General features: G+C 40.2%; 1 protein-coding gene across 4 annotated transcripts in view; it reads left to right on the forward strand.

The window, feature by feature from the left end:
- The window catches only part of FMN1 (formin 1), a 380,104-nt gene that overhangs the window by 350,121 nt on the left and 9,702 nt on the right, over window positions 1-20,281 (forward strand). For all 4 annotated transcript variants that reach the window (XM_074327933.2, XM_074327935.2, XM_074327934.2 and 1 more), the window contains one exon: window positions 19,119-19,203. In XM_074327933.2, the coding sequence (XP_074184034.2) occupies window positions 19,119-19,203 (85 nt within the window). The remainder of the gene's footprint in view (window positions 1-19,118; window positions 19,204-20,281) is intronic.

Raw genomic sequence — 20,281 nt, forward strand, 5'->3', positions numbered from 1 at the left:
AATATGGTTTACCTGCTGGTAGCCAGTAGAAGAGCAAGCTACTACATGATGCTGTATTAATGACAGTAAACTCTCCTTGTCATTTAAGCCAATATTAGGCAAAAGAGACAATTTCTCTGTCCAGGCACAAATCCAGAATGCCCCACTCCCCAGACCTATGTTCTGTGACCCACCTCGTCCACGTACTGTCTCTACTCCTGGAACTCATCCTCCAGTGAAATGAGGCCCTTCTCTTACCCTCGTAAATACAGCCAGTGAGTGCTCAGAAGTGTAAAAAAGACCTCTAAAGAGAGAGTTAGCAACCAGCATTTATACTCCATTAGTTTGCTGTGTGATCTTGAGCCAGTCACCTACTGCCTGAGGGGCCCAACTGTCACATCTGTAAAATGTATGTATTGGGAGGAAGCGGGAACTGCACACTGTTTGCTGTGATTTCTTCTAGCTTGAAATCTCTATAAAGCGAAACACTACTTTTCGACTGTTCTGAGAAACTGTGTGTTTCAGTTCTGAAATAATGTTCCTCACCTCTCCTCTCGAGCTCATTAAAAGCTATACTGGATGACATTTCAAGCCAAGGTCTGGTGGTAAATGGGGGAGAGGTTTGGGGCAGGGAGAATTTTCATTGCCCTCTTGGAATTGGTGAATGTCTACAGCTATGTTGCCTTATGCCCCCAGTTCTTCCCCTAAAATACTAATGTTGGTCCTAAAAGACCACATTATTTATTGAAAATGCGCACACACACAAAAAAAAAAATTTTCCAGATCCAACATTGCATTTAATGGCTTATTAAAGGTCATCAAAACTTTTATTCTCAGAGGCAGCTTTGCCTCAATTTTACCCTTTCATGCCCTTTTGTATCTTTGCCCCTTGATATCCAAATATTCAGTGAATTTCTGTGAACACATTTCTTCCACCTATTAAATTAGCAGATTATTCATGCATAATTGCAAGGAGGTAACCTAATTGTTGCTGCTACCATTATTGGCTATTCTTTACTCATTTTCTGCTTGTTATTCTTCTGTTTAATTACGCTGGGATATAGCATCCTACCTTATGAAATGTTCCACCATTAAGGACATCTTAAGACTGTTCTCCACGTATGACCACACATGCACACAGAGGCCACAAACCACTGCCACCCACAAAATGAGCTATGAATTTGCCAAAAGGTAAAGAAGTCCCAGAGGAGTCGTGACTCCAAGAATAAAGTCTTGGCAAATAATGCAACCTGAGCCAAAGCAAACTTTAAAAGTGCCATAAAAAAAAAAGAAAAGAAAAAAAACCATGGTGGGTAACTAATGAGTGAATAAGGAATTTGGTGAATTTTATGTGAAATGCAAATAAGAAATTTTATACACACCTATAATTCACACCATTGGTTTTTGTTTGTTTGTTTGTTTGTTTGTTTTTCAGCTAAATACCAACAGGGTTTTTGTTTTAAGTATATTCTTTGTAACTATTATGATTAATTATGCAACTGCCATGCCCTTGACAGCAGATAGTTCAGAGGTGATGTGGGATTGTCCCAAAAGCTGTTCTCAGAGCTCCCTACTGCTTAGGTCACGTTAGGACCAGGAGCTGGGGACTTAGAGAGGCTGTCATCCCTCACAGGAGCCATTGGTAGCAGTGTAGACATTGCAGGAATTCCTCTTTTTACATGATAAAGTTACTCCTGGAAAAAGTTCCATGCGCTAAAATTTTTATTTATTAAACTCTGCTGTCCTAGTGGCATCCATACATGTTCATTACAGTAACTTGTAACAAATTAACTTTCTCTTCCCTAGCCCTCTGTTAGTGGTTAAATGGTTTGTATACCGAAGCTTTGTATTTTAAAGGACCCCTTTAATAATACAAATCGCCCTCTAGTTCATTGGCAAAACTTTGCATTTTCCAAAAGTCACATTTGAAGGCAGTTCTGTACAAATACACAAACAGTAAATGTCCCAAAGAGCTAACTTACAAACAGAATTATCATAATCATGAAGAATAAATCCTGCTTATTTCCCAAGCAAAAAATTTAAAACTACTTCTGCAAAATTAAAAATATGCTATTAATAAGGAGACGACATGGTAGGCTTTAAAATGATAAGAATTATAAAATCATTGATAAAAAAAATACCTCTTTGACCCTCTTTCCTCTTGAAACTATCATTCTCTCCTTCCTTTCCCTTCTAGCTTCTTAAAAGACGAGTTTCTATTAGTTTCCTCACTTCTTCCTTTGCACATATTCCCTCCTTCCTGTATCATTAAGCATCAGCTATCATCATAAAAACGAAAGTAACTGTTGCTTAAACAAGCTTTATTTTACTTTTGTGTAATACTTTGAGTACAACGTTTTTGCATGTTGGGGACCCAGGTTCCTTCATTCCTGTGGCAGCCATCATTAAGGTGTGGCCATTATTTACAAGGTTGAAGATGGCTCACATAACATCCATCAGCACCGCTATTTCTGAGCTCTTGCCAGTGACAAAGGGAAGGGAAGAGCACACCCTTTCCTTGTAAGCATGTGGCCGGGAAGGTGCACACATTTCTCTGGGCCAAACTTAGTCATGACTACACACAAGGGAGACCAGGCAATGTAGCCTTATCTGGAAGCCATGTGCCCAGCTCAAGTCTTCTAGGTTCCATTATTAAAGGCAGCAGGAGAAATGGGATTGGGACCATCGGCAGACTTTGCCACCTTTCCTAATTGTGGAATCAAACGGCTCTTTCTAACTCCTTACAACTGCTAGCTTTTGGCACTGATGGTAGTTTGTTTGTCTTGAAATGCTTCGCTGCTTTGATAATATCCTGGGTATCTTTCTGTGAAGGTGACCACTCCTCTTTTATCTCCTTCACTAGCTCCTCTTTTCCTTCTACTCCTTAAGTGTGAACCTTCCCCTGAGGGTCACATCTCAGTGTCCTCTTTTCTGCTCGATACTCTCTTCCTAGCTAGTGCCAACTATTTTTACAGTTTCACCTATCACCTCTTTGCCAAGGCCTCCCAAGTGTTCCTACCCAGAGCCAGCTTCTTAGTTCGAAGTCTTACACCCTAATCTCCTACTGCACACTTAGCCTTCCCACAGGATGCTCAGCCTTCATCTGCAGCTCAGTGTTCCCGCTTAAAATTTATTCTCTCTCATCTGAGGCTGACGCCCCTTAGGTTCCCTAACTTTCAGTTGCACCACTGTCTTCCTAGTAGCAGAAGCCAGGCTGGAAATCTGAATCATCTTTAATGCTTTAAGATTCACTTTCCACCAACTGCTGACTTCTCAGTTTTGCCTCCTCAGTGGTTATTCCTCTTTACTCCGTTTTCACAGTGGCTCTATCCTGGTTCAGAACCTCATCTCTCACCTGGATTATTGAAACATTCTTCTAATTGTTCTCTCTGCTTATAGTTTTTCTGTTTCCTCTTCAATGTCTTTTCATATCCAGTTGTCTTTCTAAAACAGAAGTTAGATCACATTTATTTCCTTAAACATATTCTGTTGTTTGCTGTTACTGATGAAATAAAGGGAAGAGCATGAGCCATCTAAGTATAAGGTTGTTTATATTCATTAACTGGTTGAGTCCTTGAAAGGACAGCCCTGAAAAGAAGATACATTGTTATGTCATAGATAAGCACAGGAGAGAATAAACAAACTGCCTATGTCACAATTTCACTAGTAAGCAACAGAATAGGGGAAGGACCGAGGTCTTATTTGACACTAAAGCTTGAACTCTTTCAGTTGTTCCATATTCTCTCCCAAATTAGACCATGAGCCTCCAAAAATGCCCTTAACTTACTTTCCAACCTCATCGTCTATATCCTCATCGTGCAGGTACCCACCATGGAGACTCACTGTTTCTCACATCTGCACTTTCTTGCCGTGTATTCTTATCAGATAATTTCTTTACACGGCATTGTCCCTGGTTATTTCATGTTGGTCAAAATATAGTCATCCTTTAAGGACTACCCCCAAAACCCGCTCCTCCAGAAATTTTCTGAATTGCCTCTAAGTAGCAGAACTACCTCTTTCTTAGGTCTTTGACAGCGTATTTTTCTTACCGTCCTTTAGCACTTAATCCATTCCAAGTTGTTATTTTAACAGTTTATGTGTCTTTTTCCTCATGTAATATAAACCTTTTCCTTGTTACATCTTCTATGGTGCCGTCTTCAGCATAGAGCCTAATAATTGTTTATTGACATAGAAAGGACTTCACAACATAGAACAAATTGGTTTTAAGTGAGCATTCAAGATCCCGGGTGGTGTAAGCATTTAGAGGAGGAAATGATCCCAAAGAGATGTGGAAGCCAGCAAGTGTCTTCAGATGTTTAGTCATAAACAAGACCACCGTAGACAGAAAGTTGTAGAGGGGATTCAGAAGCCACTGGGGGAATGTTGGAGATCAGCATTTCCCAAATCTGGCAGATCTTCCATAGTGCCTGGAGAACCTTGTAGAATGCAAACAAATCTACTGCATCAAAATTTTAGGGGGTGGAGTGTAAGGATCTGAAGTTTTTGAAAGCTCGCCCCGGAGAGGGCAGAGCAAGAACACATTTTGTGTTTGATCACCATGGTTGATGCTTTGGCTTCACCCATCCCTGGCTTAAATATATCAGGTAAGCTTTGGAGGTTGGAAGGAGCAGGACACCTCCCCAGTGGTTCTTACTGCATTCTCAGCCAAGTTTAGGAACTACTAGACTTACATGGTCTTGACAGTCTCTTCCAACCTTCATTTACTGTGAATTTAGGTAGGAAATGAGCTGGGCATTCACAGAGAAGGTGAATTCAGCTACTTAGAGAAGAAAGAGGTAAGGACATTATTGGAGGTCACATGGCAATGGCCTGGACTTGGGAAGCTCAACACACATTTTGGAAGAATACATGGTGTGATTTCTAGGGCCAGTCTATCTGCCATGGTTTCTGTGTGTCCCACTCCGAGTTCAGTCCATGTCCTTCTAATGTGTTTGCATTTTTGCATTCCCATAATATAAATTTGCAGCGCTTAATCAGCTTGATTTAAACACACACTTTAAAAATATCAATTATGTCTTAATTGCTATGTACCCTATAAGACCCTATTCTCGAAGAATTTTATTTAGTGATCACATACTGCTTCCTGCATAAAGTATTCCCCAATCTCTCTCTGTGAGTTGTCTTTCCTCCAGAATTCTAGGGTGTTGCTATCTCTTCAATTTGAGCACGGTGACTTCTTTTTCATTCACTTAGTTATAGACATTTCATACTTTAAATAAATCTTAAGTCCTAGAAGACAAGGGCAATGTCTTGTACTTCTTTGTTTTCGCTCCAGCACCTTGTGTTTCCTTATACATAGTAGGTGCTCAATTAATATTTGTTGAATAAACAAACGATTAATGTTTTGGGCTTATTTTTCTTTTTTTTCCACATTGAAATTGATTACAGAATTTATTTTCTGCTTCTGATAGATGAGAAATCTTATTTGTTTGGATTTTGGAGGTAGACTTCCCCAAATACATCCCATGTGGGTTGCTTTTACCCAAGGATTTAAAATCTTAAGAGCTTTGTTAAAGAGAATAGACGTGTTCAGAAACAAGAAAGATTAGTCAATGGACTAGAACAATCACCTTCTCTGTTCTTGACTGTATTACTTTCAATTTGTATTTAAAAAGAAGAAAAAAAAAACAAGAAAGTGAAGCTCCTTGGGCTCCATGGTTGTGCCAAGCCTCAAACCTCTTTGGAGCTCAAATAAGAACCTTAGAGAGCATCTGTCTGCACTCTATTTCCCTAGCTTGGCAGACAGCAGTGGAAACCCAAAGTAAGTCTCTTTTATCCAGCAAGAATATTTCTAAATTGCTTATCTGTGGGCCTCCTGACAGCTCCTGCCTTGGGCATAGACTAGAAGGAGTAGGGGTCTGCCTGGGTCGTATGATTTAAGGGGCGCCAGAAAGGCGGCCTGCTCCACAGTCTCCCGGGTTCCCTCACCCTTTTGTTTCAGTCACCGTGCAAACAGCCTCTGATCACTTCTAGTTTTTGGTGAGACTCAGTAGGTGGTACAGGTTTCAAAATCAAAGAGGGGGGAGTTGGCGTCTACAAGCACACGCATGTCTTCATTATCAGGATTGGAAAGGTCTTCCAAAGACTAGTCGTGCATTGCAATTAAATTTGCAGATTTATGACACAGGGCCGACTTCAGTTTCCAATCTGTCTCCCAGACACCTCTCCCTGATCAAGGAAATGCAATGCTGTTACCTTTCACTCCGCACCTAAATCGCAGGGGTGGTTTGGGGTGTTTCGTCTACAGAGTGCGGAGTGATTGGCTTTAACTGATCATGCATTCCAGGGCAAGTCCAGGGACCCCCCCCACTTCCACTCCCCTGTGGCCTGGGCGAGAAGCTCTGCAAACGGAAGCGGCCTTTGTTCTGCAATTAATCATTTGAAGTCAAAATCCTTTTGGGTCCTACGAGTGATAGCCCGCTGAAACCGTGGCTGATTGTGTAGCTGGTGACATTTGGTCTCTAAGAGGACTTCCTTCATTGTAAATAGAAAACTATCTTAGGAAGGGGGAAGGGAAAATTGTCGAATTTAGGAAGTAGAAGTGATGGGCTAATTTATCATGGAGTAACTTTTCTGATGTGTAAAGAGCTAAGTCTTTTCAATCTAAGACCTGCTAGTGAGACTGATGGGGGGAGTGCGTGGGGGTGGAGAGGTACTCAGGGTCAGGGATCAGACTCTAAAGAGAGAAGGAGCACGGAAGAGTGTGTATCTGTTCAAATATGTAGTCCTGTGGGCCTGCCCGAGATAAATGATGTGGGGCTTACTCATTGTTTCATATTGTCTATGGCTCTCTTCTTTGAGTTTTGTTTTCTTACCCTTTGGAAACATTCCACATAGACCAGTCAGTAATGCTTTCATCGGCTGCTGCAGTGAGGAAGAAATTTCCCCTTACGCTGAGGAGTTAATGAGTTTGGTGTTTGTTTTTTACTGACACTGAAGACTTTTTTACTTAGTGCATTGACTTTCATAACTATTATACGTGTATAATAGTTATATTAAGAATTCAGGAATACCTAGTGAGGGAGTGTTGTCAAGGTGGCCAGAAATAAGGGACGTGCCTACAGCCCCTGGCACGTCTCCATAATTGCTCTGACTGATTTAGAACCGAAGCTAGGCCTCCGCCCCTTTCCCCCTGGCTATGGAGAAACAATCTGACTCAGTGAACTGAGGGCAGTACCTTGGGAAGACTAGAGGATTATCAAAAGACCCAGACACACGCCACAGAGGGCACAGCGCCTTATTTCTAATGTGCAGGCTCCTAGGCAGTGACGGGAAGGATAGGCTGCCGTAAAGCCCATTAAACACCAGCCCTGTGAGGTTACTGCCATCCATGCTTCGGGTAATCCTCCTGAGGAAATAGCAACACGTTGCCCTCAATCTTCTCCACCCAGAGTGACATGAATCCTGCAGTATTGAGCGTTCCTAGTTACGTAAGCCTCTTCCACACCTTCCCGTAGTCTCTTTTTTATGGTGTTTTTTTGTTCCTTGGCCTGATGCTACGAACTTCAAGGCTGAAGGGAGATCATAGCACAGTAGTGAACAGCCAGTTGTTATTTTACCTTTGCAGCTTCTTCTACCCCTTTTTTGACTATTTCTCCGAAAGGGAGACCTTAAAAATGCCATCATTTGCTTGTAGAAGAAGCTATCCCTAATCATGATTGGTAAGGCCAACCCACATTGGGTCATCAGGCTGGCAAATTATTTATTTTACAGATGTGATCTCCAGTAGGTGCCGGCACCTTTTCCATTCTCCGGAAACCTCATCCACCTTTCAAAGGGGCCTTAGGCCAGACTTTACTGGGCCACTGTCAGGAGCGTGTTTTTCTCATGTTCCTTTGTTGATCATGTTTCTCCACATATTTCAGAATAGCCACCAGAATGAAGAGTTCTTGTACATGTCAGGGAGACTCTGGTTCACCTGTCTTTAAATTTTAGGATCAGTCCGGTGGTATAGTGGTTTAGACTTTCAGCTTTTATTATCCTGCTTTTTAGGGAACTTTTTAGGCATTCCCTGTGGCACGCCGACTTAGAGGCTTGTTACTACTCCACATGCTGGGGCACAGAGCCTGCCTGTCATTTTCTAGACTATTTTGACCTCCTCTCTTTAGTGATGAGTGATATTAAGTCTTCTTGAAACAGATTCACATTACAGCTGGTCAGATTTCATGCTTTTACAGCCATGCAATTTGTGAACTGTATTTCCTGCAGTGCCTCCTTTTTCTTTGCCTTTACCCACCAGTGTTTCTAGGGCCATTGACTGTGAATGTCTTCAGTGAGGATGTGTACATGGTCTGAGTCATGCAAAGATTAATGCTTTTAGGTCACACTGTACTGGATGTCTGACAGGGTTTCCTCTTTGAAGCTAGTAGCACTATAAGCAAAAGCTTTCCTTCTGTACTCCTGAAGTCACTCCCTCGGACCTATTGTCTGTGTCACAAAAGTGAGTGATTTCTTAACAAGTATGCCTTGGTAATATTACCAGACTGTATAACTTTCTACTTGCTGAAATGAATTGGTCATTATTAAGAGAATTTCTAACAAATATAACTAATAGGTGTTTAAAACAGAATGGTATTTTGTGGGGGCCATGTACCCTGTTTTTTGTTTGTTTGCTTCATTTTCTAGAAGACTTTATTTTTTAGAACACTTTTAGGTTTACAGTAAAATTGAGAGGGAGGTGCAGAGATTTCCCCTACATGCCCTGTCCCCATGTATCCATAGCCTTCCGCATTATCAACATGACTCATCAGAAGAACGGTACCTTTTAAAAAAAAACAAGGATGAACCTTTATTGATGCATCATAACTCCCAAAGTCCGTAGTGTTTACCTTACGCTTCACTCTTCATGTCATGCATTCTATGGGTTTGGACAAATGTATGACTTGTATCCACCATTATTACTATGTCATACACAGTATGTTCACTGCCCTAAAAGTCCTCTGTGCTCTGCCTATTCCTCTCTCCCCCACCCCACAACCACTGATCTTTTTATTGTCTTCATAGTTTTGCCTTTTCCAGAACATTTACTCATTTTTAAACACTGAAATTAACCCTGCTGTTTAGAGTGTAGACCACAACCTGAGCCATGATTTGAGATCAGTTATGTCCAGATACCAATTAATTGCCTATGTGATTTTTTTAATAGCCAAAGCAATGTGTATACCTTTAGGAATCCAGGAATGTATAAGTTGATATGTATAAATATTTATCACATTTCGGTGACCTTTCTTTTCCTTATTTAGGATTCAATCCACTAATCAATAACTGGAAGTAGATTTGAAAATGTTTTTACTATTTCTTCCCCAAGGATAAATGCAAAAGATAATCATTCTACTACTCATGGTATTTAATAAATATTTAGACTTGCTTAAGGTGAGGGGGAGACTATCAGTACAAGTCACTCATTTGTCACTTAGATGTTTGCTAGCTGACTGGGGCACGGCACCATGATAGATATGGGAACGGGGAGGGGACTCAGAGATGCATAAGGCGTGATCATTGTCCTCAAGTGGTTCTGAGGGTTTAAGGGAAATAAGACACCTCTACAGTCCTAAGATGAAAAGTCTTAAGTGCCTGAAGAGAGGTACAAAGTACCCTTTCACTTAAGAAAAGAGCAATTACTTCTGGCTAAGAGAGATGAAGGAAGCTTTCATGACTTTGGCACTTAAGCTGGGAATAGAAGAATGGGAAGAATTTGCACACATGGAAATAAGTAAGAAAGTCATGGAGGGAACCGTATGAGCAAGATGCAGAGGTGAGAAAAGCTTTGTACAAAGAATGGTGAGTAGCTTGCCGGGGACAGGGAGCACAGGGCAGGGGGTAAGCAGTCATATGTAATATATATTTTTTAATTTTCACAGCAATTGTGATATTTAGGTGTGGTATTAGTCCCACTTTTAACCGGTGAGGAAATTGAGGCTCACAGTGTTTAAATAATTTGTCTGAGGACAGTATTAAAACCAAATCTGGGTCTGAAAAGGTAAGATAGACAAGAAGGAGCTTTGATTGCCAGGGTCAGGAATTTCACTCATATGCTATAGTTCAAAGGTCAGCAAACTACAGCTGGTGGGCCAAATCCGGCCCACTACCAGCTTTTCTAAATAAAGTTTATTAGAACACAGCATTGTGTTGCTGTGCATGGATATATATTTTTATGGCTCCTTTCACACTACAACAGCACAGCTGACTAGTCGCAGAGACCACATGGCCCGCAAAGCCTAAAATATTTACCCTTTACAGAAAACGTTTGTTAAAACCAGCTCTAGATGCCGGCTGTAGTTGATTGGAGTCATTGAAAGTTTTGGAGAAGGGAAATTATGCATTGTTAATTGAGACCATGTTCATCAGTAGGAGGATGGATTGGAGGAACTAGGTCATTTAGAAGACTGTTTCAGTTGTCTGGGCGCTCCTCTCTGCACTCCTGGACTATCACAGTAACCTTTCAGCAAAACCTGGAAGCTTCCAGAGTCCAGGCAGGCAACAAAAATGAGTGAAGTGCACTGGGTATAAGAAAAGCAACTGTGCAGACAAGCTGGCAGAGGGTACCGCCTGACAGCCTCGGCTGTGATGGGGAGTGATGGAAAGTGCCCCAACGGGAGGTGGTTCTGCAGAAATGCCGCTTGGTATTGGCATACCTCCCATTGTACAAGAGAGGTTAGACCTTTGAATCTCATTTGAAATCTCTGCATTTACAAATGTTAGCCACAATTTAAATGTATTTAAATCCTCTGAGGTTGATCACACAGCAGACCTCCAATTTGCAGTCTTTTCCCACGTAATTATCGGAACACTGATGCTGAGGGAATTTAATGCAGCCGGCAGCAGCAGCTACTAGAGTTTCTTCACCAGGCGTATGACACTTTGCCCAGTTTCTGGAGAACATTTTTGAGAGATAGACAGACCAACTGACCATCGTCATCAGTCTCTTGTCAGGTCAAAGCGTTTTTTAAGACCTACCCAGGTGCTCTGCCATTCCAATGTGCGTAACACAGATTGTCAGGATATTTACGCATTTGCTCCTTATCATAGATAGGACACGAATTCAGCTGGAAACATCCTTGCACTCGAGAAGCCATGTGGACTCTCATGTTAAGAACATACAGAGAATCTAATCTAGTGAGAATTTGCTGGTTTGCATTTTGTGGGATCAGTCGTGAGCCCTGGTTATATTCAGATGACATGAGGGGCTTTTATATTTTCATGGATCTTAATGCACTTGCATGTCTTCCTCATAACCATCCTTGATGCCTGCATTTTGACAGTTTAGAGATCAATCACTTGTAATCACTTATTCATTTCATCTATTCCAATATTCGTTGATCACTTGCTATATACCAGGTATAATAGATGTCTTACATACATTAATTCATTTAATCTTCAGAATAATACTTTGTGGTTGAGATTAACCTCCATTTCACAGATAAGGAAACAGAAATGAAATCCAGAAAAGTTGATTAACTTGCCCCAAGTTCCAAAACTTTTAATAACCGGCAGGGTTAAAATCAAGTCTAGTTGATGCTGAAGCCACTCGCCACCAACCTTTGCCCTCTCCTAATCCTTTGTGAGCCTCCAGAGTGCCCTATGAAAGGGAGACATAGTAATTGAATGAGAACATTTGGAGAAGAGCAGGATGAATCCCTAAGACCAGAATTGACCCTGGGGAGCTTGGGGTGGTGGGGGAGAGACTGCAGGTAGTCTGCAAAACCGCCACTGACCAGTAGGAAAATGTTCGCAGAGGGGAGAGGCCCTTAGGTTGGCTCCCATCCCCCTTGCCTCTACATCCTCAGCCACCAGCATCACCCCAGATATCCAGAGAACATGGTGAATGGTTGCAGGGCTGCTGAGGGAGATAGAAATTGGGGGAGGCGATGCTGAGCAGGAGGATGATACAAGACCAGCTCTGAAAGAAGAGACCAGAATTCAAAGGTGACAAGGAACGACTAAAGCAAAAAGTGATCAGGAAAAGCTTCCTAACACTTAGGAGGCCTGGAGAGAAATAGTAATTCCAAACCATGCCAATGGAATTGAGATTAAAGGATCACTAATAGGTGTTCTCCTTGAAAGCAAATCTTGCTGGAGAAAAGCCAAGACCAGTAGATGCTCCGCAAGCTGGGACCTCATTTACAGCACCTTCGTCTTGTTTTGCAAATCCCTTAATAGTCAGAGTCTCCAGTGTAGTCTGACTTGGTCTTGATCCCTTTAGTGCAGTCTTTTCCTGTGTGGGTGTAGGTATAGTTATAGTTATTGCTACAAACAGGAAAGTTTAGTAGGCAGTGTGGTGTGTATGCTCAGACCTATGGCAGAGCTGGGAAATGCCCCTTCTCAGGGCAGCTTTGCAGATGTATTTCTTCTTGGGTTATATAAATCATTGCTCATCTTTGTCTCATTTTTATTTCTCTTCTGATGCACAAGTCAACATGTTGAATTCATTGTAACTAACTTGTGCATGTGGCCTGGGAGATTGGATTACTAAGCGTATGTTTTAAGTAAATTGTATAAAATTAACTAAGTAAAGGGCTAAGACACTCAACCACTTCTTCAATATTAAACAAGTATGTGATTAATGTTGAGCAAAAGATGTTTATTTGAGGCCCTGAAGAAAAAGCGTGTTCATTTTTTTTTAAAGAGTCTGTGGTTGTTGAATTTTTGAATATTTAGGATTTTAAAATATTTTTGAAGAAAATTTTAAAATAAATACACAAAGAATAATATAACACACTCATATTCCCACCACCTAGAATTAACTGTTGACATTTTGCCACATATTTCTTAAGAAAAATTTAATTAAAAAATGAAGCATTATATTTTAAAATGAAATTGTATTATTCTATGTACTACCTTCCAAAGCCATTTTCTTCTTCCATCTTTCTAGCGATAACCTCTGTCATGAAACTAGTGAGTATCTTTCCAGTCTGTGCATAAATATAGATAGATGTTTATATGTATGTTTGTACACACATGCAGGTATCTGTGAAAAATACTGTTTTGTAGGTACCATTTACAGACACATATACCATGCAGCATACTGCATGCCTATAGTAACAATACTAGCGAACATTTATAGAGTGATTATAGTCTGCCTGGAACTGTATTGTCTCCGTCCTTTCACTTACTCTATGTAGCCGACACTATTGTTGTTGTCCCCTTTTTAAGGAAATCAAAGTGCACAGGGACGTCACTTGCCCAGGGTCACACAGCTAATTAGTGCTGGGGCTGGGAAATACTCCCATAGACTGGCTTGGGGACCTGAGCACTATATCATCATACTGCATGGCCTCTTTACGGAAATCTTCACTCTTTCAATATCATGCTTCTGCTATTTATAATTGTTGAATTCATTCCTTTTCACGGTTATACTATATTCCATTAAATGAATAGAATTTAAAAAGCAGTATCGCAAAGTGGTTAAGACTTGTAAAATAGGAATAGTGAAAGTTTCTATCTCAGAAGGATTGTCATGAGAATTCAATGATTTAATTCAAATAAAGAAGGCAGAACAGTACCTGCACAGATTAGGCGCCCAATAAATATTAGCTATTATTGGCCATTATCATCTATCCATTACCCTACTGAACCTAATCGCTAGGTTGCTTCCGGTTTTTCATTATTGCATATATCACTACAATAAAAGTCTTGTGTCAGTGTATAAAAGTTTCTTTTGGGCATCTCCCCTAGAAGAGAAATTGATGGCTCATAGGATATGCATGTTTGCAGTTTTACTTTATATTGCTAAAGCCAGCTGTCCCAATTTACACTTCCTCATGAACTGTTTGGTAGTTCCCATTTCCCCACATCCTCAGTAACAGTTGATATTGTCTGACTATTAGATTTGTCAGTCTGATGGATAAGAAATACATTGTTGAATTGATGCAGTAAATAAGAAATAATATCACGTTCAACTGATGAATTTTTTTAAATTATTTTTGTTCTTTTTAAATTAAAGTTTATTGGGGTGACAATGGTTAGTAAAGTTACATAGGTTTCAAATGTACAATTCTATACTACATCATCTATATATCACATTGTATGTTTTGATGAATTTTTATAACAGCTTTATCGAGATATAATTCATATAGTGTAAAATTTACCCTGTCACAGTGTACAACTCAGTGGTTTTCAGTATATTCACAAGGCTGTGCAATCATCACCACTATCTAATTTTAGGAGAAACCCCTTAGCAGTCTCTCCCATTCTCACCTCTCCCCAGACCCTGGTATTGCTAATCTACTTTTTGCTTCTGTGGATTTGCCTATTCTGCACATTTCATATAAATGGAATCATAATGTGTGGGATTTTTTTCTTTTTAAATTACTTTTCATTTCTCAGTTATAGTTGACATACAGTAATATACTGTGTTTCCCTGAAAATAAGACATAGCTGGACAATCAGCTGTAATGCATCTTTTGGAGCAAAAATTAATATAAGACCTGGTCTTATTTTACTATAATATAAGATCCAGTCTTATAATATTAATATAATATAATATAATACTGGGTCTCATATTAATATTTGCTCCAAAAGATGCATTAGAGCTGATTGTCCAGCTAGGTCTTATTTTCGGGGAAACACGGTATTAGTTTTAGGTGTACAACATGTGCTTAGACATTTATATAACTTAATAAGTGATCACCTGATAAATCTAGTACCCATCTGACACCATACATAGTTATTACAATCTCACTGACTAGATTCCTTATACTATACTTTACATAGGGATGCTATGACTATTTTGTAACTACCAATTTGTGCGTTTTAATCCCTTCACCTTTTCCACGCACCCTCCCAAACCCCCTCCCATCTGGTAATCCTCAAAGTGTTCTCTATATCTATGAATTTGTTTGTTTTGTTTGTTCGTTTATCTTGTTCTTTAGATTCCACGTATAAGTGAAATCATATAGCATTTGTCTTTCTCTCTCTTACTCCATTCAGCACAATACATTCTAGGTCCACCCATGTTGTTGCAGATGGCAAGATTTCATTCTCTTTTATGGCTGAGTAATATTCCATTGCATATCTGTACCACCTCTTCTTTATCCATTCATCCATTGATGGACACCCAAGTTGCCTCCAGACCTCAACTATTGTGAATAATGCTGTAATGAACATATGGATGCACATGTCCCTTCGAAGCAGTGTTTTGGGTGTCTTCCAATAAATACTCAGAAGTGGGATTACTGGGTTCTTTTTGTCTCTTGTTATTGCCTTTGTTTTAAAGTACGTTTTGTCTGGAATAAGTATTACTACCCCACTGTTTTTTTAGTTTCCATTTTCATGAAATATCTTTTTCCATTCCTTTACTTTCAGTCTCTGTATGTCTTTGATCTGAAGTGAGTCTATTGTAGGCAGCATGTGTATGAGTCTTGTTTTCTTATCCATTCAGCCACCCTATGTCTTTTGATTGGAGTATTTAATCCATTTACATTTAAAATAATTGTTGATAGATATGTAGTTATTGCCATTTTATTATTCATATTTTTCATGTTTTTTCTTATTTTTCTTAAACAAGTCCCTCTAACATTCCTTGTAATGCTGGTTTGGTGATGATGAACTCTTTTAGCTTTTTCTTGTCTGGGTAGCACTTTATGTATCCTTGGGTTCTAAATGATAGCTTTGCTGAGTAGAGTAGTCTTGGTTGTAGGTCCCTGCTTTTCACCACTTTGAATATTTCCTTTTTTTTTTTTAATTAAATTTATTGAGGTGACAATTGTTAGTAAAATTACATAGATTTCAGGTGTACAATTCTGTATTACATCATCTATAAATCCCATTGTGTGTTCATCACCCAGAGTCAGTTCTCCTTCCATCACCATATATTCGATCCCCCTTACCCTCACCTCCCACCCCCCACCCCCCACCCTCCTTACCTGCCACTCCCTTCTGACCTGCAAAGTTTCTGTTGAGAAATCAACTGACAGTCTTATGGGAGCTCCCTTGTAGGTAACTACTGTGCTTCTCCAAAAATAAGACCTAGATGGACCATCAGCTCTAATGCATCTTCTGGAGCAAAAATTAATGTAAGACCCAGTCTTATTTTACTATAAGACCAGGTCTTATATAAAATAATATAATATAATATCCTATTTATAATATAATAAATATATGATATTATATGATACTGGGTCTTCTATTAATTTTTGCTCCAAAAGGTGCATTAGAGCTGATGGTCCGGCTAGGTCTTATTTTTGGGGAAACATGGTACCTGCTTTTCTCTTGCTGCTTTTAAAATTCTCTCTTTGTCATTAACCTTTGGCATTTTAATAATGATATGTCTTGGTGTGGGCCTCTTTGGGTTCATCATGTTTGGGACTCTCTGTGCTACCTAAACTTATATGTCTAATTCCTTCACCAGATTAGGGAAGTTTTCTGTCATTATTTCTTCAAAATGGTTTACAACTCCTTGCTCTCTCTCTCTTCTCTTTCTGGTATGCCTATGGTGCGAATGTTGATATGCTTAATGTTGTCCCAGAGACCCCTTAATTTTTTGTTGTCCCAGAGGCCCCTATCCTCAATTTTTTGGATTCTTTTTTCTTTTTGCTGTTTTGATTGGGTGTTTTATGCTACCTTATCTTCTAAATTGCTAAGTTGATCGTCTGCTTCATCTAATCTGTTGATTCCATCTAATTCTTCATTTCAGTTATTGTGTTCTTAATTTCTGCCTGGTTCTCTTTTATATTTTCTATCTCCACTTTATGTTTCCTATCTCTTTGTTGAAGTTCTCACTGCAATCATTGAGCATCCTTATACACAGCGTTTTGAACTCTGCATCTGGTAGATTGCTTGTCTCCATTTTGTTTAGTTATTTTTCTGGAGCTTTGTTCTGTTCTTTTATTTGGAACATGTTTCTTTGTCTCCCCATTTTGGCTTCCTCCCTGTGTTTGTTTCTATGTATTAGGTAGAGTTGCTATGCCGCCCAGTCGTAGCAGTATGACCTTATGTAGTAGGTTTTCTGTGGAGCCCAGTGGTGCAGTCTCCCTGGTCACCCTAGACAGGTGTTCCAGGTATGTCTCCTGTGTGTGTTGTGTGTGCCCTGTATAGGTTGTGGGTTGTAGTTAAGCCTTGGTTGCTGTTTGTATGTCAAGGGGAGGGATTGACTCTCAGACTGATTGGTTGTGAGGACTGGCTGTGACTACAGTGGAGGAGCTGTTGGGCAGGTGCTGACCCTATACAGCAGGTTCACTTGAGCAGGGCTCTGGTGCCTGCTGAGTCTGCCCTTTGGGTTTGTCATTTGTGGAGGTGGTTGGTTAGTGCTCTGGTGTGGTGTGAAGCTGGCCACCAAGTGTGCTGGTTCTGGGTCCTCTTGAGAGGGGTTCTGTTGCAGACCAAGATCAGCTGTTGGCTGTGCCCTGCCTGGGGCCACTTGATGTGAGTTACAAAGTGATCTTTGGATCATTGCTACTTGTGCTAGGGTTGGAGGGACAGGTTGAACTGCGAACTGAGGCTGGCTGCCACTGGTGACCGGCATGGAGCTGCTAGCAAGAGGTACAGAGCACACCAAGGCCAGATGATGTTTGTTTACAGTTTGTGAACTCTGAGGTTTTAGGAAAGTCCAAAGTATGAGCCAAGACAGGCCATTTCTACAGAAAAGTCACTGGAAGCAGCTTGGGTGGGCCCACAAGTTGAGTGTGATGGGGTCTCACCAGCTCAGGGCCAACAGTGTCAGTCAGGTTTTATGGAGACTCAGATATGGCACCCACCTGTATGTGCTGGCTAGGTTGGGGAAGGCTCAACAAAGGAACAATGCCTTTTGCCAACACTTCTGTCAGGGAGAAAGCTGTGTCTCCAGTCCTCATCTTAAAGCCAGACAATTCACTTCCTCCCCATATGACCCTGGTGCCTTTCGAGTTGCTGCCCCAACTCTGGAGCTCAGAGCAAGTGAGTCTGTCAACAAGTAAGTCCGTGTGTGGGTACTTTAGAGGAGTACATGGGACTCCAGCAGCCTTCTTACTCAGCCACAATCTCTGCTGGTTTTCATAGGCAGATGTTATGGGGACTTCTCTTCCTAGCACTGGAACCCTGGGTTGGGGAGCCCGATGTCAGGCTGGGACCCCTTGCTTCTCAGGGGGGACTTCCACAGCTGAAATATTCCTTCCAATTTTTAACTGCCACACGTGCCTATGGCATTCCACATCTCTGCCCCTCCTACCATGTTTCCTCAAAAATAAGACCTAGCCAGACCATCAGCTCTAATGCATCTTTTGGAGCAAAAATTAATATAAGACCCAGTCTTATTTTACTATAATATAAGGCTGGGTCTTTAATATAATATAATATAATATAATATAATATAATATAATATAATATAATATAATACCAGGTCTTATATTAATTTTTGCTCCAAAAGACTCACTAGAGCTGATTGTCTGGCTAGGTCTTATTTTCAGGGAAACGGTTCCAATCTCGATGTGGCTTCTTCTGATTTGCATATCCCTGGCAACTAATATTGTTGAGTATTTTTTCCAGTGCTTATTGGCCATTTGTATGTCATCTTTGTTGACATATCTATTAAAATCCTTTGCCTACTTTTTAATTGGGTAATTTTTAATTGGGTAATTTGTCTTTTTATTTGAGTTGTAAAGGTTCTTCGTGTATTCTGAATACAAGTCCTTTGTCCAGTATATGATTTACATATATTTTCTTCCATTTTTGTCAGTTGTCTTTTTACTTGATGTGAATTAGTGAATTTTAATATTTGTAGTTTTCATGTTTCCTGAAAACTTCAGTTTTCAAAATTGTGTCCATATTGTGTACTGAGTGGATTACAAGCCAGATAGCCTTGAAGTATACAGAAGAGTAAAGTGAGTGCATCCAGTTTTCTATGGATTAGAAGTTCCCGCATTAATCACAAAAACACAGGCTTCCCAAAGTCATCTAGGTGAGCGTCTCAGTGAGTGAAGGTAATTTACTATTGATAACACGGAAGACATGTCTTCACACCTAATTAGAGTTTGAATTTAATAATTTAAAGCATTGGAAAACCATTCCTATATTTCTAAACTGTTGATTGGTTAACTCAACATCATTTGAATCTCTCTTTAACCTGACCTCTTACTTTTTCTTCTTTCTTTTTTCCTGCTCCCTTCTCTTCTTCCCCCCACCCCCACTCTCTGTTTCAATTTCAGATTGAAAATGGCTCAGGAATCAGTCAGCAAGTTGACATCAGAGAAGAAAGTGGAGACAAAGAAAATCAATCCCACGGCTAGTCTGGTGAGATGCATTTTCAACATTACCCCAAAATTATTATAACTGCGGTACACCCAGGAGTGTTTCTGTATTTAAAGGATAAAACTCATGGGAATGGTAGGTCATATGGAAGGAGTAAGGAACAACACACAGCTCGTGTGTTCTCCCAGTGTACTCAACAAAGGTCATTTCCTGATAAACCAAATTGAGTCACTTACCCTTTCATACTCCACCCCATGTCATGATCCATCTACCTTACCTCAAAGCACCTTTCTCCCGAAATGTTTCAGCATTTCACCCTCATTAATTCCTTTTCCCTGTTAAAGAAAGGGGTAGGGTTTATCCTCTTTTCATAGTTGGGAAAACTGAGACGCAGAATCATTTCACAAATGGATAACAAAAACCAGCACTAGACCCTGGGTTTCCTGATATCTCTCCCTGTCCTAGAAACTAGCAGTCTTGTCAGACTTCCTGGCTGTGAGAAGTTGTCCTTCACAGCCCTGTTTTCAGGACGGGTCATAATGAATTTCCACTGTTCATTCCTGACATAGTCAGAATAACTAAATGGTTAGGAACACGAGGTGACAGGGTTTAAATCCCAAATCAGTCAGTTACTCCTCCCTCTTTGGTCAAGAGAGGGGAAATAATATTACCTTTGCTTTAGGGGTATTTTGAGGAAGCTGAGAAGAGACCTGTAAAGTGCCTAGCATATAATAAGAGCTCAATAAATATTAGCTCTTTTTCTTGTTATTACACATTTCAGCAGCTTTGGTTGACCTTGCAGTGGAGAATAGCAATGAGTGATAAGTAGAAGTATCACTCTCCTCACTGGTTTTCAGACCCTACCTTCCCTATGCCCTGATCTCCCTCAGCTACTTATTTTGTCCTTTTGCATCACAAGTACTTTTTGCCAGCTGCTTCAAATCCTTTGACAATTTAAATGGAGCATGAATTAGAAAGTGAGATTATTTCTGTTGATGGACCATGCTATCTCTCATACCAATCCCATCAGCAGCTACATGAATGTTGAGTGAGAAGTGGTAAAGTCAGAGTCATAAAGCTTCATCAGGAACAACCACAGTTAGTGCACACAGCCCTTTCC

This window comes from Rhinolophus sinicus, chromosome 3 (assembly GCF_057876585.1).
Source record: "Rhinolophus sinicus isolate RSI-liver-muscle chromosome 3, RSI-T2T, whole genome shotgun sequence".
In the NCBI taxonomy this organism is placed as follows: Eukaryota; Metazoa; Chordata; class Mammalia; order Chiroptera; family Rhinolophidae; genus Rhinolophus; species Rhinolophus sinicus.